This window comes from Eubalaena glacialis, chromosome 14 (assembly GCF_028564815.1).
Source record: "Eubalaena glacialis isolate mEubGla1 chromosome 14, mEubGla1.1.hap2.+ XY, whole genome shotgun sequence".
Lineage (NCBI taxonomy): Eukaryota > Metazoa > Chordata > Mammalia > Artiodactyla > Balaenidae > Eubalaena > Eubalaena glacialis.
This window is the reverse complement of record NC_083729.1, coordinates 39,636,063-39,652,682: the sequence shown is the minus strand read 5'-3', so window position 1 is coordinate 39,652,682 and position 16,620 is coordinate 39,636,063. Positions and strand designations below refer to the sequence as shown.

Here is a 16,620-nt window from a genome sequence, read left to right as displayed (position 1 = left end):
CCATCAACAGAGGGACAAAAATGGAGCGAGGCCTGCAGGGGTGGGCAGGGGGCCTGGGAGAGGGGAGGGCATCCAGGCAGGGACAGGGGACACTTCCGCAGGTCACCTAACTCCAGTCTTCACAGTCATCCATGAGGCAGGTAAAGCAGATATTATTCCCATTCACAGTGGCTTGTGCCAGGGCACACCTTAATAAGATCTTCCGAGCCCCAATCCAGGGATTTTTCTACCCTGTCACACTGATTCATATGCTTATTCATAAAAGGCAAATATAGCATCAAAATATATCTGATATCACTATTTATGAAACACTTAAAAAAATTTTTTTTTCTACAGCGTGAAGGCCCAGGACCAGGTCATTATAACTTGAAAATACCTTCAGTAAGTTCTGTTACTTCCTGTTTTCAATCCAGAGTACCTCGATTCTTGCCTGCCTGTTCAGTAAGTATCCTAAAAGACAGATGTGGTTGTAGGTTTTGTGGCTGGTGGGTGGGTGGGGAGTGGGCATTGGGGGTCGGATCGGGGTAGCAGAGTTATATACAATTCTAGTATATATACACTAAAATTGCTTATCAAGGCAGCAAAGGGCATAGAGCTCACTCGGCAAGCCCTCGGCCAGCTTCAGGCTCAGAGTGACTCCAGACCTGAAGCCCGTGGCTGAATTATGGGTCCAGATGAGAACAGCCAGCACAGTAATTAGCCATCGGTGTTATGTCCTGGATGCTCTGGGGGGAAACTCCTTTAATGAATTGAAGCCAGCAGTGGGCACAGGCTGCCCCCGCCCATCCAGAACTGCCATTCTTCATGTATGCGTCTTCTGGGAGCAAAAAGTCACAGCAGAAACGTTATGATTGAACCAAAGGGGACCATTAAGGCCTGAGCCATCATCCTGCCCCCAAGGACTCGGGACAGACAGGGAAGAGGCTCAAGTTCATGGAGATACATAAAGAAGGTGGATTCTGGGAGTGTGCGAGAGCCTCTGGAGGCCTAGAGAAGACCAAGAAAGATGGCAAAAGCATAACATGGGGCTTATGAAAGTGGCTAGGGCTGTTGTATGTTTAACGCTAAAAGTGTGAATTCCCTTGGCCTTGTTGTTCCCAGCCAGCACCTCAGTCTGAAAGTCCCCCAAACTCAGTGGTTTGTAGCCTTATTGGAGATGGTTAGGAAGACAGAAACACGAATTCTGCTCATAAGAAAATGGCACCACCCCGGGGTGGGGGGCGAACAAAGAGGGTGGGAGGAGCTGGGGCGGTGGGCAGGAGACAGCTGCCTGCAGGTCACCTCCCCCAGCACCCCCTGGGTTGTCCCAGGCCATCTCGCTGCAGAGCTGCCAGCTGCAGTGCTACAGTGTGGCAGCAGTGTGGTCTTTCTCTGGAGGAATACTGGGGAGGCCCCACCAATAATATTAAAAACAGACCAACGGCAGGAGGCTAGTGGATCCGTTCAGTGGATCCTCACACCCTAGTGGCATTATCATTATCCAAACACAGATTTTTGTCGGAGCTCACAGGTCTGAGCTTCCTCAGGAAGTTGGAGTCATGCTAACCAAGCTCCAAGGAGACTGACGGAGAAGCCGGAAGGTGTGGTATTCATTTACAAGTGTCCAGCAAGGGGGCTGGTGTCTGGGGCCGCTGCTCTGTGGAGCGTCTCCCCTTGTAGGAAACTCGGAAGGAAGCCGACGACAATCAGAAATTTGCTTGGTGACAGTGGAATCGGGGCTGGGGGACAGAGCCGGATGTTCTCAAGGTCTGAGAACCACAACCAGTAGCCTCCTGAGGGGTGGCCTTGCGAGGCCCAGGCCCACGAAGCTCCTGTTTGGGGACTGGCCTTCCAGGACTCCACACGCATGCTGCTTCCTCATTAAGAGCACTAATAAAGGCTTCAGCTTCCTTTGACGTCTGGCCAGGAGTTGATTAGATTTCCAGGCTGCTCCTCTGCTCTTGGCAAGGGAAACATCCTGTCGTTTAAAGCAGCTTCTGCAGGCAGCTGATCTCATCCACTCTGGGCTGACGCTCTAGTAATCCTGTTTCCACTCTCACTGTTTCCTGAAGAGATAACAAAGTGCAAGGAAGGATGGCAATGACAAGTAGGTGATGATAGGGGATAATAATAGCGGTGGTAGCCAGCGTGTGGAGCAATACTTGCTGCCAGCCTGGTGGTGCTGTCTGTCCCTGGGGGCCCCCAGTGAACCTCAAAACCTCATGTGCTGGGTGAGGCGCGGGAAGCACGTGGCCCAGGGTCATATTGAGCCGTCGGTGGTGGGACTAGGACTCAAATCCAGCCCCGTCTGACATTAAAACCCTTCCCTTAACGATAACCAGAGACACCAGTGTGTCTCTAAGATAAAATATTGGGGCGTTCAGGAATATGTGGATGCACCTCAGCATGGGCAGCACTGACCTCAGAAATCAAAGTCTTCATCTATGAGAATGACATTCATTTATATCTTATCACTACAGAAGAGAAGCTTTGTTTAAATAATTGGCTAAATAATTTTTCAAGAATTTCATCAAAATGAAAACATGGCTTTTCAAAATTAGAACTCGTCAGTCCCTTGAGAATACACCCCTCTGAGCCCGAGGTCCACAGCCCCTGGTAGTAAAGCACCTTACTCTATTATACTGGGGAAAACGATGGAAACACACGAGTTTGGGCTTTTGAGGTCAACCACCCAGGTTCAGAATCCATCCTCTCCAACCCATTACCACTAGACTGAGGTCATTGAGGGCGGGGGGTGGGGGGACGGGGAGACGCTGGCATCCGCAGGGACGGGGTGCCCTGGAGAAAGCGTGCCCTGAGGTGTGGGTGGGATGTGAGCCCGCCTCCCCTGGGCTGTCACTTGCTTGGCCTCTCTTCTCTCAGCACCTCTGCAGCCTTGGGGAGAGCCGTGGACAGGATCAGGTCTCAGCCCCAAGGACAGGCTCCAATTCCAGGCTGCATAGGCCCCAGCCCCGGCCACTGTGGCCCTCGTCTCCCTCCGTGGGTATTTGCCAGCCACGTCTGAGCCCACAGCCAGGCTCGGAAGGCTTCGGGTTCTGGTGTCACTATCTCATCACTCCCTGTTTTCTGTTGTGTTTTCAGAAAACGCCAGGCCCAGGAGCATACACATCTTCAGCCCAATTCCCCAAGCAGCCCCGGACCATAGCCAAAATGGGCCGAGAACATAGCCTTTTCTTCAACAACACAATTGGCTTTTAAAATAAACCCATCTTGGCCCTAAGCGACTTCGAGTTTTAGTAAGTTCTTATGTTTAGAAAACTCTATTTTGTCCCTTCTTTAGGAGGGTTTGACCACAGACCATAATCAATGGCCTTGGGGGACCACCCAGCCCGCTTATCTGGAATAGTCCCAGCAAAATGTCCAGTTCACGTGCAGAAGTTTCCTGGTTTGAACAATCAGTTATATGTTCCCTCTGTGTATTGTCAGAGGGTGTATCCCCAGAGGCTGTGCCCCTGAGCTGCTCTCACAGCACCTGGACGGGCCCTGATATGTCAGGTGGGCTCTGTGCGACCTTGGGCTCTCTGGCTGGGTCTCCAGTGCACTGGGGTTATCATGCCTCACAGACTCATGGAGACTTTCTTGGGGGGTCGGCATTCAGCCAAGGCCAACCCGAGCTTGACGGGATCCCAACAGATGGTTCTTTCTCTTTCTCAACTCCCTGAAGAGAACAATATTGATTCAACCTGACGAGCATTTGTGGTTTCAAGTCAACAGAAATATTTTGAGGATCTGCTCCGTGCCAGGTGCTGTGCTGGGGTTAGGGAGTGGAGGTTGAAACAAAGATGAACAAGGCATGTGACCGAGTTTAGGGAGGGTTGGAGGGGAGACAAGGCCAGAAAGGTAGTTTGGAAGAGTTCCCAGCTTGAGGAAGGCTTTGAAAACCATGCCAAGAGCCTCCTTCCGGTCACCTTGTGTGTGCAGCTCAGGGGTGGCCGTCATGTGGATGGCAGTTCCACCAGCAAGATAGGCCCTAGTCTCGGGAAACTGCGAGATCACCACGCCCGGTGTGTAGAGGAGCAAATTCTGACAACAAAGGCCACAACAGGCACTCAGAGCAGGGACAGGGCAGCACGGCCCGAGCAGGGAAGGACGGCTGGGTGCAGGAGGCAGCTTGGCTGGTACCCAAGGGACCAGGAGGCCGAGATAGGCAGAGAGGAGAGGGAGGAAGATGGAGGGCAAGGAACCCCGTTTGGGCGAAAAACAGGAAGAAACATTTGCTGGAGGGGAACAGAGGGAGCCTGGCCCAACTAGAGTGGAGGGTGCAGATGGGGGCGGGAGGGGGCTTGGGCAACCCCCAGACCACAGGCCAAGCAGTCAGTCCTGCTCTGGGAGCTCCAGCCAGACGGACCCTATGCTGGACAGCCGGGGTCTCGTGAAGGATGGGCAGACTAGAGTCATTAATCAATAATAGGAAGGAATCTTTTTCTTTTTAACTAAAAGAAAGAAGAAGAAGAAAACCTAATATAAATCCCTATATTTTATTATATTAAAAAAAACCCCAGCTCTCTTCTCTAGTCATATAAATGCCATTATAAAGTGGGCGTTGGGCGCAAGGAAGGGGAGGTCATCATCTCCCTGGGTTTATCCGCGTCTCACATTTGTGGAAGAAACTCCCTGCACTGTGTTCCTTCAGAGCAGAAAACGGCCCCTTGGAAGATGAGGCAGATGCCTCAGGGGTGGCAGCTCCTGTCCCACTCTGATCAGCAGAGGGCTGCAGGGCAGAGAGTTCCCAATTTTATTCTCCAAGTGGGTCAAAGGCCCCTGCAGGATCAGAAGGTAACGCTGGCAGTTCTGACAGAGCGTGTTTCTCTAGGAAGCAGTGTGTCAGGTTGTGCCTGGCGCTCAGGGCAGCAGTTCTAGAGAGAGGGAGGCGAGAGGCGGTCATGTCTGTCTTGGGGCTCGTGGGTGGAAGGTTAGGGGAACCCCTCACACTGGCAAGGGCAGGAGGGAGCTTGTGTTGCAGGTATGTGGGGTATCTCCCCGACAGCAGTGTGAACCAGGGGCGGGCAGGAACCGCCTCTCCCTCTGTCTCCCCTCTGCTTCTCCCTCAGGCCAGCCTCTTCCCAGGCTTAGGGTCTAATGCAGCCTTCTCCTCGCATCACTTCCTGATCCCACGCCCTAAAGAACGTAAGCAGCCCCTCCTGGTTCCAGTATCAGGTTCCCAGGAGACAGAATCCAGTTGGCCAGCTTGGGTCAGGGGTCTACCCTTGGGCCCTCCAGCTGTGGCCAGGAGGGCCTAGACCCTTGGTGCAGACATAGCTGCAGGGGCCAGCTGTGCCGGGGTGGAGGGCAGCTCCCCTGTGTTCTAGAAGAGAATGAAGACCCTTTCAGAATAAGAAGGAGAGGGCGTCTCCTGCCTGACCTGCAAGAAGGGGGCTTGGGAGGCCTGCAGAGACGTCACCTGGAGGCGGAACCGCTGGAGAACACTCCGCAGGGCCACCCTTGAGTTTCCAGTCCCGGCACTAACTTTGCCCTTGGCTCCTGTGACTTCTGTCTTCTTTCTGGAGCTGGGGGTACCCCAGCCCTGTGCTCCTGTCCAGTCTTGCCACCTGCCCATAATGCAGCCTCCCCCTGCTCTGTGTCTCCTCTGTGGTGATGTGACAGAGGCGTTTCCCTAGGTGCTAGCAGAGGGGCTGGCAGGCACCAGGCGGCCAGGAGAGCAGTGATTTGCTTCTCTTCTTTGACATATTCCAGCATTTTTTATAGAATCTCATACAGGTAGGGAGAGGCTTTCCCAAATAGACCAGAGAGATTCTGGATGGCTTTTTCCTGCCACAAGCCTAAAAACTGGGACAATGTTGGAAGAGCAGGGCCTCCTTCTGTCCTTTCCAACATGGAGAGATTGGACAGACTGGGGTTGACTTTGAGCTTGAGCTTTGAGACTGGGATATAAACACCTAGCAGCTACGGCTGTTGTATGCATCCAGTGACAGGTCCAAACTGACTTAGAAAAGCCAAGAGCCGGCAGATGGAAGGGAATGTGGTGTTTATCCTATGTCCCGAGGGGCCTTCCTTGCAGGGTCCCTCCTCCATCCCCCATGGACCGCTGTGACACTGGCTTCTTGAGGTCCCGGCCCTGGCTTCCCTGGGCATCCTGCTGTTCCTCTCCCCTCCCCCACCCACACGCCAACTGCCCTCTGAATTTGGCTGCAACCAAAGCAAATGGTTTTCTTGGCTGCAAATATCTTCTGCTGTTGCCATGTGAAATTCCCTCTGCGTTAAGTCAGAGCATGTCAAAAGTCACAGCACTCATGGGGACAGCTTGTCCTCCCCCCCGCATCTCTTTCCCTCCTTCCTCACCCCCACTGGCACCCCCACCCCCATTGCTTTCTGGACCCACAGGGGACACCTTGCAGACCTGGAGACCTAGGGCCATAGGTTGCTCAGGTGACCAGCCCGGCCTCCAGCATCACCTCTCATCTGCTCGGTACCACCCGCCTCAAAGCAGCACACAGCTGCCTGGACTCCGGTCCCTGCGGCTAGGATTTCTTTGAAAGTCCTATTATCTTGAAAACACATTCTACAAGTTCAGAATCAGTTGTTCTAAGCTGCATTTTAGAATCCCCGGGGGAGACTTTACAAAGCTCAGTGCCTGGCAGCTCCCAAACAGATCACATCAAACTCTCTTGGGTAGGACTCAGGCCCAGTATTTTTTTAATGTGCCTCCCCATCCCCGCCCCCCCCCCCAGGTGATTGCAATGATCAGCCAAGGTTGAGAACCGCTGCTGAGATGGTGTGAAGGCACCAATCACCAATAACTCTGGGCGGGGCCACAGGTAGTTCCCCCCACCCCTGAAGGTTTAAGAAGACTTCGCTGTTGCCCTAGGAAGTCATGCTCCAGCTAAGAAGAGGTTAGTCCGTGTTAGCATCTGGCTGAGTCCTAAGGAAAGAGGATGGCGCCGGGCCGGATGGTCTGAGTGAAGTAAGTTCCTGGAACGTTACTGGTGGAGGTCATTCTGCGTAGAGAGGTCAGCAGGGCCCTGAACTCAGGCACCTCTCGCCGGCCTGACTCTTGGCTGGGCTTCTCACAGATCTTTGGTTTTGGCCAAGGGCGGGGCTGCAGGCGTACAGAGCCTGCCAGGCCCAAAGGGAGGGGTTTGGGTTCCGGATTCAAGGCCGCAGGGACCGGGTGGGCTTGTGGGGGCCAGTGCCAGAGACCCAGACCCTGGCCCAGCTCACCCTACCGTCTCCCCAGAGAAGGGGCGACTCTGGATGGCAGGAGGGGCCAAGGCTGACGGAGGCCTGGATGTTAGGGGTGGCGAGTAGGTGAGGGGGTGGGGGACAGAAGGAGGAGGAGCCAGAGGAAGGGGAGGCCCAGGGGGTGGACTCGTGGAGGATGTCTCTCAGCAGGTGCTTCGCGTTGCCTTGTTGACAACACCCTTAGCTCTATCAGAGCCCAGAAAAGTGTGTCACCCTTTTGAAGAGAGATGGGGGCTCAGAGAGGCCCATCCATCAGGGGAGGGAGGTGGCAATGTGGCTGCTTTGGGTCGGAGTGTGGCTTAGTCCCTGAGAAGTGTAGGCAGGAAGGGAGCTCAGGCCCAGTGACACTGCATCTCTGGTCACCAGAGTGGGCTCGGGGTGGGGGCGGAGGGGGAGGAGCCAGGGAACTGAGCGACCTGGGAGGGGGCAGGGTTGGATGGCAAGGCAGTGCACTGGAGCTGTGCAGGTCACAAGCAGAGCTCTGGGCTTGATGAGGGCTGGCCTTTGTCCCCTCACCCCCTTTCTGAAGTCCCGGAGCTCAGAGGTCCTGCATGGTAACTGAGGGCCATCACGGAGAAAGGAAGTTGCTGGAGCTTCTCTTATTCATCAGGACCAGAGGGGACGCTTGGAAACACGCCAGGCAGGGTCACAGCTGTTGAGGCTTCTAATCCCCAACCCGTCCTGGGCTGGGCATGGGAGCTGGATTGCAGAGAACCTGTGTGCCGGGGGTAGCTAGCTGTGGAAACTGACCATCTGTGTTAGTTTCCCATGGCTGCTGTAACAAATTTCCATAGACTTTGGTGCTTAAAACAACACAAATTTATTCTCTTACAGTTCAGGAGGTCAGGGGTCCCCAAATCAGTCTCACTGGGCTAAAGTCAAGGTGTTGGCAGGCTGGTTCCAGAAGGAGTCTCTTTCTGGAAGCTCTGAGAGGAGAATATTTTCTTCTCTTTTTTAGCTTCTGGAGACCACCTGCATTCTGTTGCTCATGGCCGCTTCCTCAAATCACTCCAAACTCCTGCTCGCACAATCACATCCACTCCTGACTCTGACCCCCCCTGTTTTCCTCTCCTCTTGTAAGGATCCTTGTGATTATATTGGGCCCACCTGGATACTCTCCCCATCTCAAGACCCTTAACTTAATCACGTTTGCAAAGTCCCTTTACCATGTGAAAGAACATACTCACAGGTTCTGGGGATTAGACATGGACACCTTCGGGAGGGCGTTATTCAGTATTCCACACCATCTATCTGACTTGTAGCTGGGATAGGATGTGAGGCATCCTTTTGCCTGAAATGCTACTCTCCCCTGGCCCTTCATGTGCTATCTTCACCTTCCCCAGTCTTCCCCAAGCTGGTTGGTGCTTCTCCTAAGGGCTCCAGTAGTCCCCAGATCCTTGCCTGAGGCCAGCGTTGGATTGTGGGCTCTGAGATCATAGAGTTGGGATCTACTGGGACATCGGTGAATTTCCCAGTGCCTAGTACAGTGTTAGCACATAGTAGATGCTCACTGAATACTATATTTTACTGAGGTATAGTTGATACAACATTACGTAAGTTTCAGGTGTAAAACATATTGATTTACAATTTTAAAGATTATACTCCCATTTATAGTTATTATAAAATATCGGCTATATTCCCTGTGTTGTACTATATATGCTTGTAGCTTATTTATTTTATACATGGTAGTTTGTACCTCTTAATCCTCTATGCCTATCTTGCCCCTTTCCTCTCCCCACTGGTAACCACTAGTTCATTCTCTATATCTGTAAATCTGTTTATTTTTTTGTTATATGCACTAGTTTGTATTAGTTTTTGGATTCCACATATAAGTGATATCATACAGTATTTGTCTTTCTCTGTCTGACATATTTCACTGAGCATAATACCCTCCAGGTCCATCCATGTTGTTGCAAATGGCAAAATTTCACTTTTTTATGGCCGAGTAGTATTCTATTGTGTATATACGTGCCACATCTTCTTTATCCTTTCATCTGTTGATGGACACTTAGGTTGCTTCCCTATCTTGGCACTTGTAAATAATGCTGCTATGAACATTGGGGTGCATGTATCTTTTTGAATTAGTGTTTTTGGTTTTTGTTTTGTTTTTTTTCTTTTTGGATATATATGCAGAAGGAGAATTGCTGAGTCATGTGGTCGTCCTATTTTTAGCTTTTTGAGAAGCCTCCATACTGTTTTCCACAGTGGCTGCACCAGTTTACATTCCCACCAACAGTGTAGGAGCATTCCCATTTCTCTACATCCTTGCCAACATTTGTTATTTGTGTTCTTTTTGATGGTAGCCATTCTGACAGATCTGATATCTCATTGTGGTTTTAATTTGCATTTCTCTGATGATTAACGATGTTGAGCATCTTTTCATGTTCGTGTGTCTTCTTTGGAGAAATGTCTATTAAGGTTTTCTCCCCATTTCTTAATCAAGTTGTTTGTTTTTTTTGATGTTGAGTTGTATGAGCTGTTTATATAGTTTGGATATTAACCCCTTATTGGTCATATCATTTGCAAATATTTTCTCCCATTCAGTAGGTTGTCTTTTTGTTTTGTCATAGGTTTCCTTTGCTGTGCAAAAGCTTTTACGTTTAATTAGGTCCCATTTGTTTATTTTTGCTTTTATTTCTTTTGGCTTAGGAGACAGATCCAAAAAAATATTGGTATGATTTATGTCAAAGAGTGTTCTGCTTATGTTTTCTTCTGGGAGTTTTATGGTTTCTGGTGTTACCTTTAGGTCTTTAATCCATTTGGAGTTTATTTTTGTATATGATGTGGGAAAAGTGTTCTAATTTCATTCTTTTACATGTAGCTGTCTAGTTTTCCCCACACCACTTACTGAAGAGATGGTCTTTCCCCCATTGTATATTCTTGCCTCCTTTGTCATAGATTAATTGACCATAAGTTCGTGGATTTATTAATGGGCAGTCTGTTTTGTTCCATTGATCTATGTGTCTGTTTCTGTGCCAGTACCATACTGTTTCGATTACTGTAGCTTTGTAGTATAGTCTGAAAGTCAGGGAGTGTGATACCTCCAGTTTTGTTCTTCTTTCTCAAGATTGTTTTGGCTATTTGGAGTCTTTTGTGTTTCATAAAATCTTTTATATTATGGAAGTTCCTTTGATTATTTTGAACCACAAAGAATTGTCTAGGGAAGGGCTGTTAGCCTGAATATCATCAGTCATTTTTGGTGTTTGATGCTGACAAAAGTCACCTGATGAAATAAGTTTTTAAAAAGAGGAGGTAAAGAAACTTAGTACTGATTTTTTTTTAATTTTTAATTTAATTTAATTTAATTTTTTGGCTGCACTGGGTCTTCGTTGTTGCGCGAGGGCTTTCTCTAGTTGTGGCGAGCGGGGGCTACTCTTCGTTGAGGTGTGCGGGCTTCTCATTGTGGTGGCTTCTCTTGATGCAGAGCGTGGGCTCTAGGGCACAAAGCCTTCAGTAGTTGGCGGCGCACGGGCTTAGTTGCTCCGCGGCATGTGGGATCTTCCCGGACCAGGGATTGAACCTGTGTCCCCTGCGTTGGCAGGCGGATTCTTAACCACTGTGCCACCAGGGAAGTCCCTTAGCACTGATTTTAGAAATCATTCCTGGAGGTTTGACCTTAAGATTGTAGGTGTTAGATGTTATAAACAAGCTCTCTAAGATCACTTAAAAAGCAGTAACGTTGGGAGTTCCCTGGTGGTCCAGTGGTTAGGACTCAGCACTTCCATTGCCGTGGGTCCAGGTTCATTCCCTGGTTGGGGAACTAAGATCCCGCAAGCTGTGAGGAGCAGCCAAAAGTTAAAAAAATAAAAAATAAAAAAAGTAAAAAAGCAGTTGCATTAAAAGTTACATTCTGGGGAATGGGGTTGGGTGGGGAGAGAATGCTCCTAATGTTTTACATATGGTACTTATGGCTCCAGTTAAAATCTCCAGTAGCCACATTATTCCAAAAATTTAAATGTGCCCTATCTTATATGGAAATGAAAATGAAGCTTCTGGAAAGTTGTGTTTAATGACCCACATATCTATAGTGCAGATGAAGATCCTAATGGCAAAGATGCATGAGTATTTCTAAAATAATTTCTAGAATGGGATTAAACATACGTGTAACTCTATTAAGAAAATATAATGGATTGAGACCAACTGTAGGTCCTTGAACAGCCATAACAGACTCAGGAGGGCTAAGGTTTCTCTTTGGAGCCCTGTCCCAGGCACCCCCAGGGTGAAGCGCTGGGATGGTGTGTGTGCTGGGCAAGAGGGAAGGCTAAGGTCAGCCGGTGGGTGGGGCCAAAGTGGCCTCACTCCACATTTGTACCCCAAGCCTCCCACTGGCAGGAGAGCCCCCCTAAAGGCCAGCCGGTGTCCCGCTCCTGAGGGCACGTGTAGGTGTGGCTGAGCCCAGGTGTGTGGGATGTGGGGGCCACACCCGGGAAGCAGAACCCCCAGGGCCTGTGTGCCGGCCTGAGTGTTCTGACAAAGCATAAGGGTCCCATGAGGTGAGTGGTGAGAGGTGCAGGGGGGGAGGGAGGGAGGGAGAGAAACTTCTGGAAGGTGTGGGAACTGGGTCTTGAAGAACAAGGGGCACAAGGTGAATTCTGGGAAGAGGCCCAGTAGGAGTGGAGTGGATGTGGGAGAGCGTGGGTCATTGTGGGCACAGGAGACACCCTCACAGGTAGGGCGAGGGCCCAGGATGGGGTGTTCCCAGCTCAGAGGAGATGCTGTCTGGATGGACGAGAGTGCCTGGCCCCAGGCTAGCAACTGCCGGGGCCCTCTGTGCGCTCACGCCAGCCTGCACTGGGCCAGGCCGTCACAGCCCCTGCACCCTTGGCGGGGTGCTCTCAGGGGTGTGGGTGTGAGTGATGTAGGGGGCCCCACTCACAGCCAGTGAGCCGGGGGCCTTGTTGGGGGTTGGGTAGTGAGCTCTGGGCTCCTGGGCACGAGACAGGTGAGAGGGAGCTTGCAGCGGCCTCCTCCTTCTGGGCCCAAGCTGAGGCCTTGGAGCTCGCAGTCAGTTACAGAGACTGCCCCAGCTGCTGAGACCTGGGGACGGGGAGCTGGGGAAGCCACCTATGCTCTGACCTCCGCACAGAGAAGGCACCAATCTCAGGTGTCAGAGCTGACACCTGAGGCCAGTTAGTCTTTGTGACAGTGTCCCTATGGCTGCTCTGATCCCCGTTTCAGCGTACACGCGCCTCCTCTGGTTGGCGGGTGTCCCAGGAAGAATGCCATAGACAGAGGTTCTCGCACGCAGACCGCCCGAGTGTTGATCACTCACTGCCCTGGTGGCTGGGGGCCTCGGGCAGGTCACCTCACCTTCCTGCACTGCCTTCCCTCCCCTCCCCTGTGAGATGGGCTTTCGCCATGCCCACCGGTGCCCCTTTGCTTCGGGTCAGAGCCCCTCCCCCCATAGGCGGGTGCCCTGGCATGCGCCCCTCCACCCCCAAAGGCTGGTCTCCAGGTGCACACTGAGAGGAGACCTGGGGAAGGAGAGTGTGCCTCTCTGGGGATGGGCAGGGCCACCAGGAACAAACACACTCGAGGTCCCTTAAGTCATCAGTGGGTCATTGCAAGGACCGAGGAGAAGATTCAGATGGGAGTCTTGACTTCAGGCTGCAGGAGCTGGAAAGGTTGTCTGGGATAGAATGGAGCTCTCTTGCATCCATCATCTTTTGCCCCCTTGAAAATGGGCATCCGTTTCTTTTGATTGGAGAGCTCCATCTTTATGGAGATTCACCTGCTCTGCATTTTTCTATCTTCTTGCCCAGCTGTTCTTCCTTCTTGCCTCTGGCCCTTGGCTTCTGCCGCTTTTCAGCCTCTGCTCCCACCACCAACTGCTTCTGTCTCTGTCCCAACTCATACCGCAGAGGCCAGACCCTCTGCAGCCTTCAGCACTGTCAATGTCATGCAAGGCAAGGAGAGGTGGAGGGACCGTTCCTCATTAAAGGAGACTAAAGAGATGTGACAACTAAGTGGAATATGTGACCCCGGCCAGGGGAAGACAGTGCTACAAGGAACAGTGGTGACAAACTGGCATATGGACGGGAGAGGAGAGAAAAATACTGTGTCGGGGTTAAATTCCCTCATTTGTGAACTGTGCTGTGGTTATGTAAGACAAGGACCTTTGTTCTTAGCGAAAACACACTGAATTATTAAAGGGTAAAGGGGCATGATTTATGCAACCTGGTTGCATAAAATATGGTTCGGAAAAATATATGTTTTTAAAAGAGGCCCACAATGACTGACTTCTTGCCAAATTCCAAAGAGACAGTTAAGGGGGAAGAGAATGAGTGAGAGTGTGAGAGAGCAGGGACGGTCACCACCAGTCTGGGGGTCTCTGTGTGGGACGCCCAGGCCACCTCATAGGCTGTGGGCCAGTGCACAGAGGAGGAACTTTGGTTCTAGAAACCACCCATGGCCCAGTCAGCTGGTGGGCAGGACAGTGGGGTCACATGGCCCAGCGCACAGCTCCCATGGTGACCTTTTCTTGTTTCTGGGTTGCCTGGCATCTTGAGAACCCTCTTGCTCTTTGGGGGACTTTGCAGCTTGTTGAGTGGTCTCTGTTGAAGGAACCTCCTCTCCGGCTGCAGAAGGGGCAAGGGTGGCAGGCAGCACTGAGCATCGGCCGTTCTCCCCAGCTGGAGGATTCCTGGTGATGCACGTTTCCATGGATCCCAGAGGGGTCATTCGGCTGCCTCAGTGACGGGCACTGCCTGCCTCTCTCCCATCATCTGGTGAGCTGGTGCTAGCTCTGTGGGTGAGGACCTTACTCTCAGCTTTGCCATATTCCTAGCTGTGAGTGGAGGCGCCATGATCTCGTCACCTTTCATGGGGACAAAACCCACTTCCCTAGGTTGTTGACTACCAAAGGAGCAACGTCGGAGAGGGAGTCCACCGATAAGCAAAGTGCCTTATGCCTAGTATAGTGCAGGGAGAATGTTAGGATTGTCATTGTCATCAAGAGTCAGGACAGGAGCCCCCATGATGTACCATAAAGTGACAATGATAGGGAAGGGGTGGGGTGGGTGTTCAAGGGGATGTGAGTTCTGTTGTCTTCCTCCTCCGGGGGGACCTGCATCGTACCGAGTGCCCAGGAGGGCAGGGCTTGAGGGAATGATGGGCTGATGCAGGGTCTCAGAAGGGGCCCGTTACTGCTCACCCGGAACTCTAGCTGCTCAAGCAGCCATATTTTGTGTCCTGAGGCCCATCCCCTGGTCACAGCTGGTTGTTCTTAGGGACCCACGGAAAAATGAGTGGGACCAGTGGGATCCTCTCATCCAAGAATCTAAGCGCAGATGCACAGAGGGGGGTTGCTTCAGCACTGGAGGTGGAAGGCCTGCCAGGGTATGTAGATTGAACGTAGTCCCATGGGAGCATCTCTGAGTGAGCGAGGTCAGCCAGCAGGGAGAGGAGGAGGGAGGAGGCGGGGCAGAGAAAATCATCACACAGGAATCCAGTGGTTATTATGGGCCAGGCACTGTTCTAGGCTCTTTCCATGTTTTTTCTCACTTAATCATCATGACAGTCCACAAAGCAGGCACTATTCCAGGGTTATTCTTACTTTACAGATGAGGAGACAGGCACAGAGAGGGTAGGTGACTTGCTCAAGGGCACAGGGCCAGCCAGTGGTAGAGTGGCCTTCGAGCTCAGTCTGGGTGCTGACTCCATCACCAAAGACGGATGCATGGCTGCCTCGGCCCCGTATCTGTGCACTGCAGTCCCTGCCCTAGGGCTCCAGGGAACCCCCCTTGTCTCTTTCCTGGGGCTACCTTCAGTGGGTCTCTGCTTTTTGCAACTGAGAGAGCTTGATGAAAATTCGAAGGAGTTTCTGGCATGGGATACTTTCCCAGTAGGACCTCCCTAGCTTCCAGAATCCAAGTCTGCACCACGTGGGTTGGTCCCACAGGTCGCTTATGTGTGAGGCTCATTGACTGTGGGTTGTCATCAAGAGCTGGCAGCACGGGCTGGGGGATATTTGTTTAGCTGGATGCTTCCCGAAAACCAGGCCAAGAAATATTTGCACAGTGACATCTGAGTGCTCCGGTCGGGGGTGTGAATGCAGCAGTGAGTACTTTGGTAGGAGTCTGGGGGTGGTGGCTGAAATTCCATTCATACCTGTGCCTGCAGATAAACACTATTAATACTGCAGGGCTGTGGGCTGGAGGTCCATGGGGGTGACAGTGCAACCGAGTCTTAGCCCCAAACTCCAGCCCTTGTTTTGGTACAATGGGTTGGACACGGGGCTGGCTCCCTCCCTCTCCAGGGAGGGCTCGAGTGTGAATGAGGGGTCTGCAGATGGGGAACTGGAGGTCAGGAAGTGCCTGGATCTCCACCACTGCCTGACTTTCCAACATCTGACCAATCTGAGGTCAGCTCAGCAAAGCCCTCCTCAGGGACAGGAAGGCCGCCCCTCCCTGCCCCTCCCTGCCCCTCCCTCCAGATTCCCTCCAGTCTCATCCCTGTAGGATGAGCTTTTCTAGGCCTTTCTCCCAGGCTGGCAGACAAGTGACACCATCTATAGCCTAAAGCAGCCTTTAATTCTCACCCCAGGGGGCCGTGAGCTGGCGGGTGAGGGTGTGTGACAAGTAATCTGATACTAATTGTTAAACCACTAAAGACTAAACGTGTTTTCCAAAAAGTATCACAGGGAAATCAAAGCTGGGCACCCAGGAGCTCCAAGAAGGGCCCTTCCTCACTAGAACAGCAAAACCATAACCCCGATAATAGGGCTGAGGATCAGGGTGGAGGTGGCCAGGGTGCTGAGCGGGCAGCTCTAAGCCAGCCTCCGAGTTCGAGGGGAAGCCTTAAGGGCAGCTGTTTTCAGACTGTGTGGGTGCAGCCTTGGGGGTCCATCAGATAATCCCTTGGGGTGCACGAAGAAAACAGGGCTTCTGTGTAAACTGATGTCATCCTTTGATACGCATTTTATAACGTATATAGTGTATTTGTATGTGGCATAACTTCTATTAGGAGAATATCAGTATGGACTTTTCAGAGCAGGTGGCTGATCCGGATGTGGCCTGTATTCTCACCACACACCCCTTCCCTGGCGCTTTCCCCCAGGTGCTGAAGATGCTCCATTGGCAGTGCCCTTGGGGCAGTCTCTCCTCTTCAGGTGGCAAGTCTGGCCCTGGCTTCTCCCAGCCAGGCTCTGGAGGCAGCAGGGGTCTCCGGCCCTGCCTGGACCCTTCTGCTGCCTCCCACCCCCTTCCAGGCTTTGGCCATGCCTCCGCAAGGCTTTAGCACCCTCCCCAAGCCCTCATCACAATCTCCTCAGTGGGCCCCTCCCTCCCACTGCCCTCCCCACCTGTGCGTCCCCGCCCCGGCCTTCATGACCTTTCAGGCCTCTGCCTCTTCTCCAGGGCTCCCTCAAGGCCTGTCCCATGGGTACCTGGTAGATAAATGAACACACTGCTTCACACAAAC

The 16,620-nt window shown here is 51.9% G+C and overlaps 1 protein-coding gene across 1 annotated transcript in view; it reads left to right on the top strand.

The window, feature by feature from the left end:
• The window catches only part of STPG4 (sperm-tail PG-rich repeat containing 4), a 39,087-nt gene extending 35,877 nt beyond the window's left edge, over positions 1–3,210 (top strand). Inside the window, exons 6-7 of the mRNA XM_061168506.1 lie at positions 337–441; positions 3,082–3,210. Coding sequence (XP_061024489.1) covers positions 337–441; positions 3,082–3,198 — 222 coding nt within the window. The 3' untranslated portion in view covers positions 3,199–3,210. The remainder of the gene's footprint in view (positions 1–336; positions 442–3,081) is intronic.
• The last annotated feature ends 13,410 nt before the right edge of the window (positions 3,211–16,620 follow it).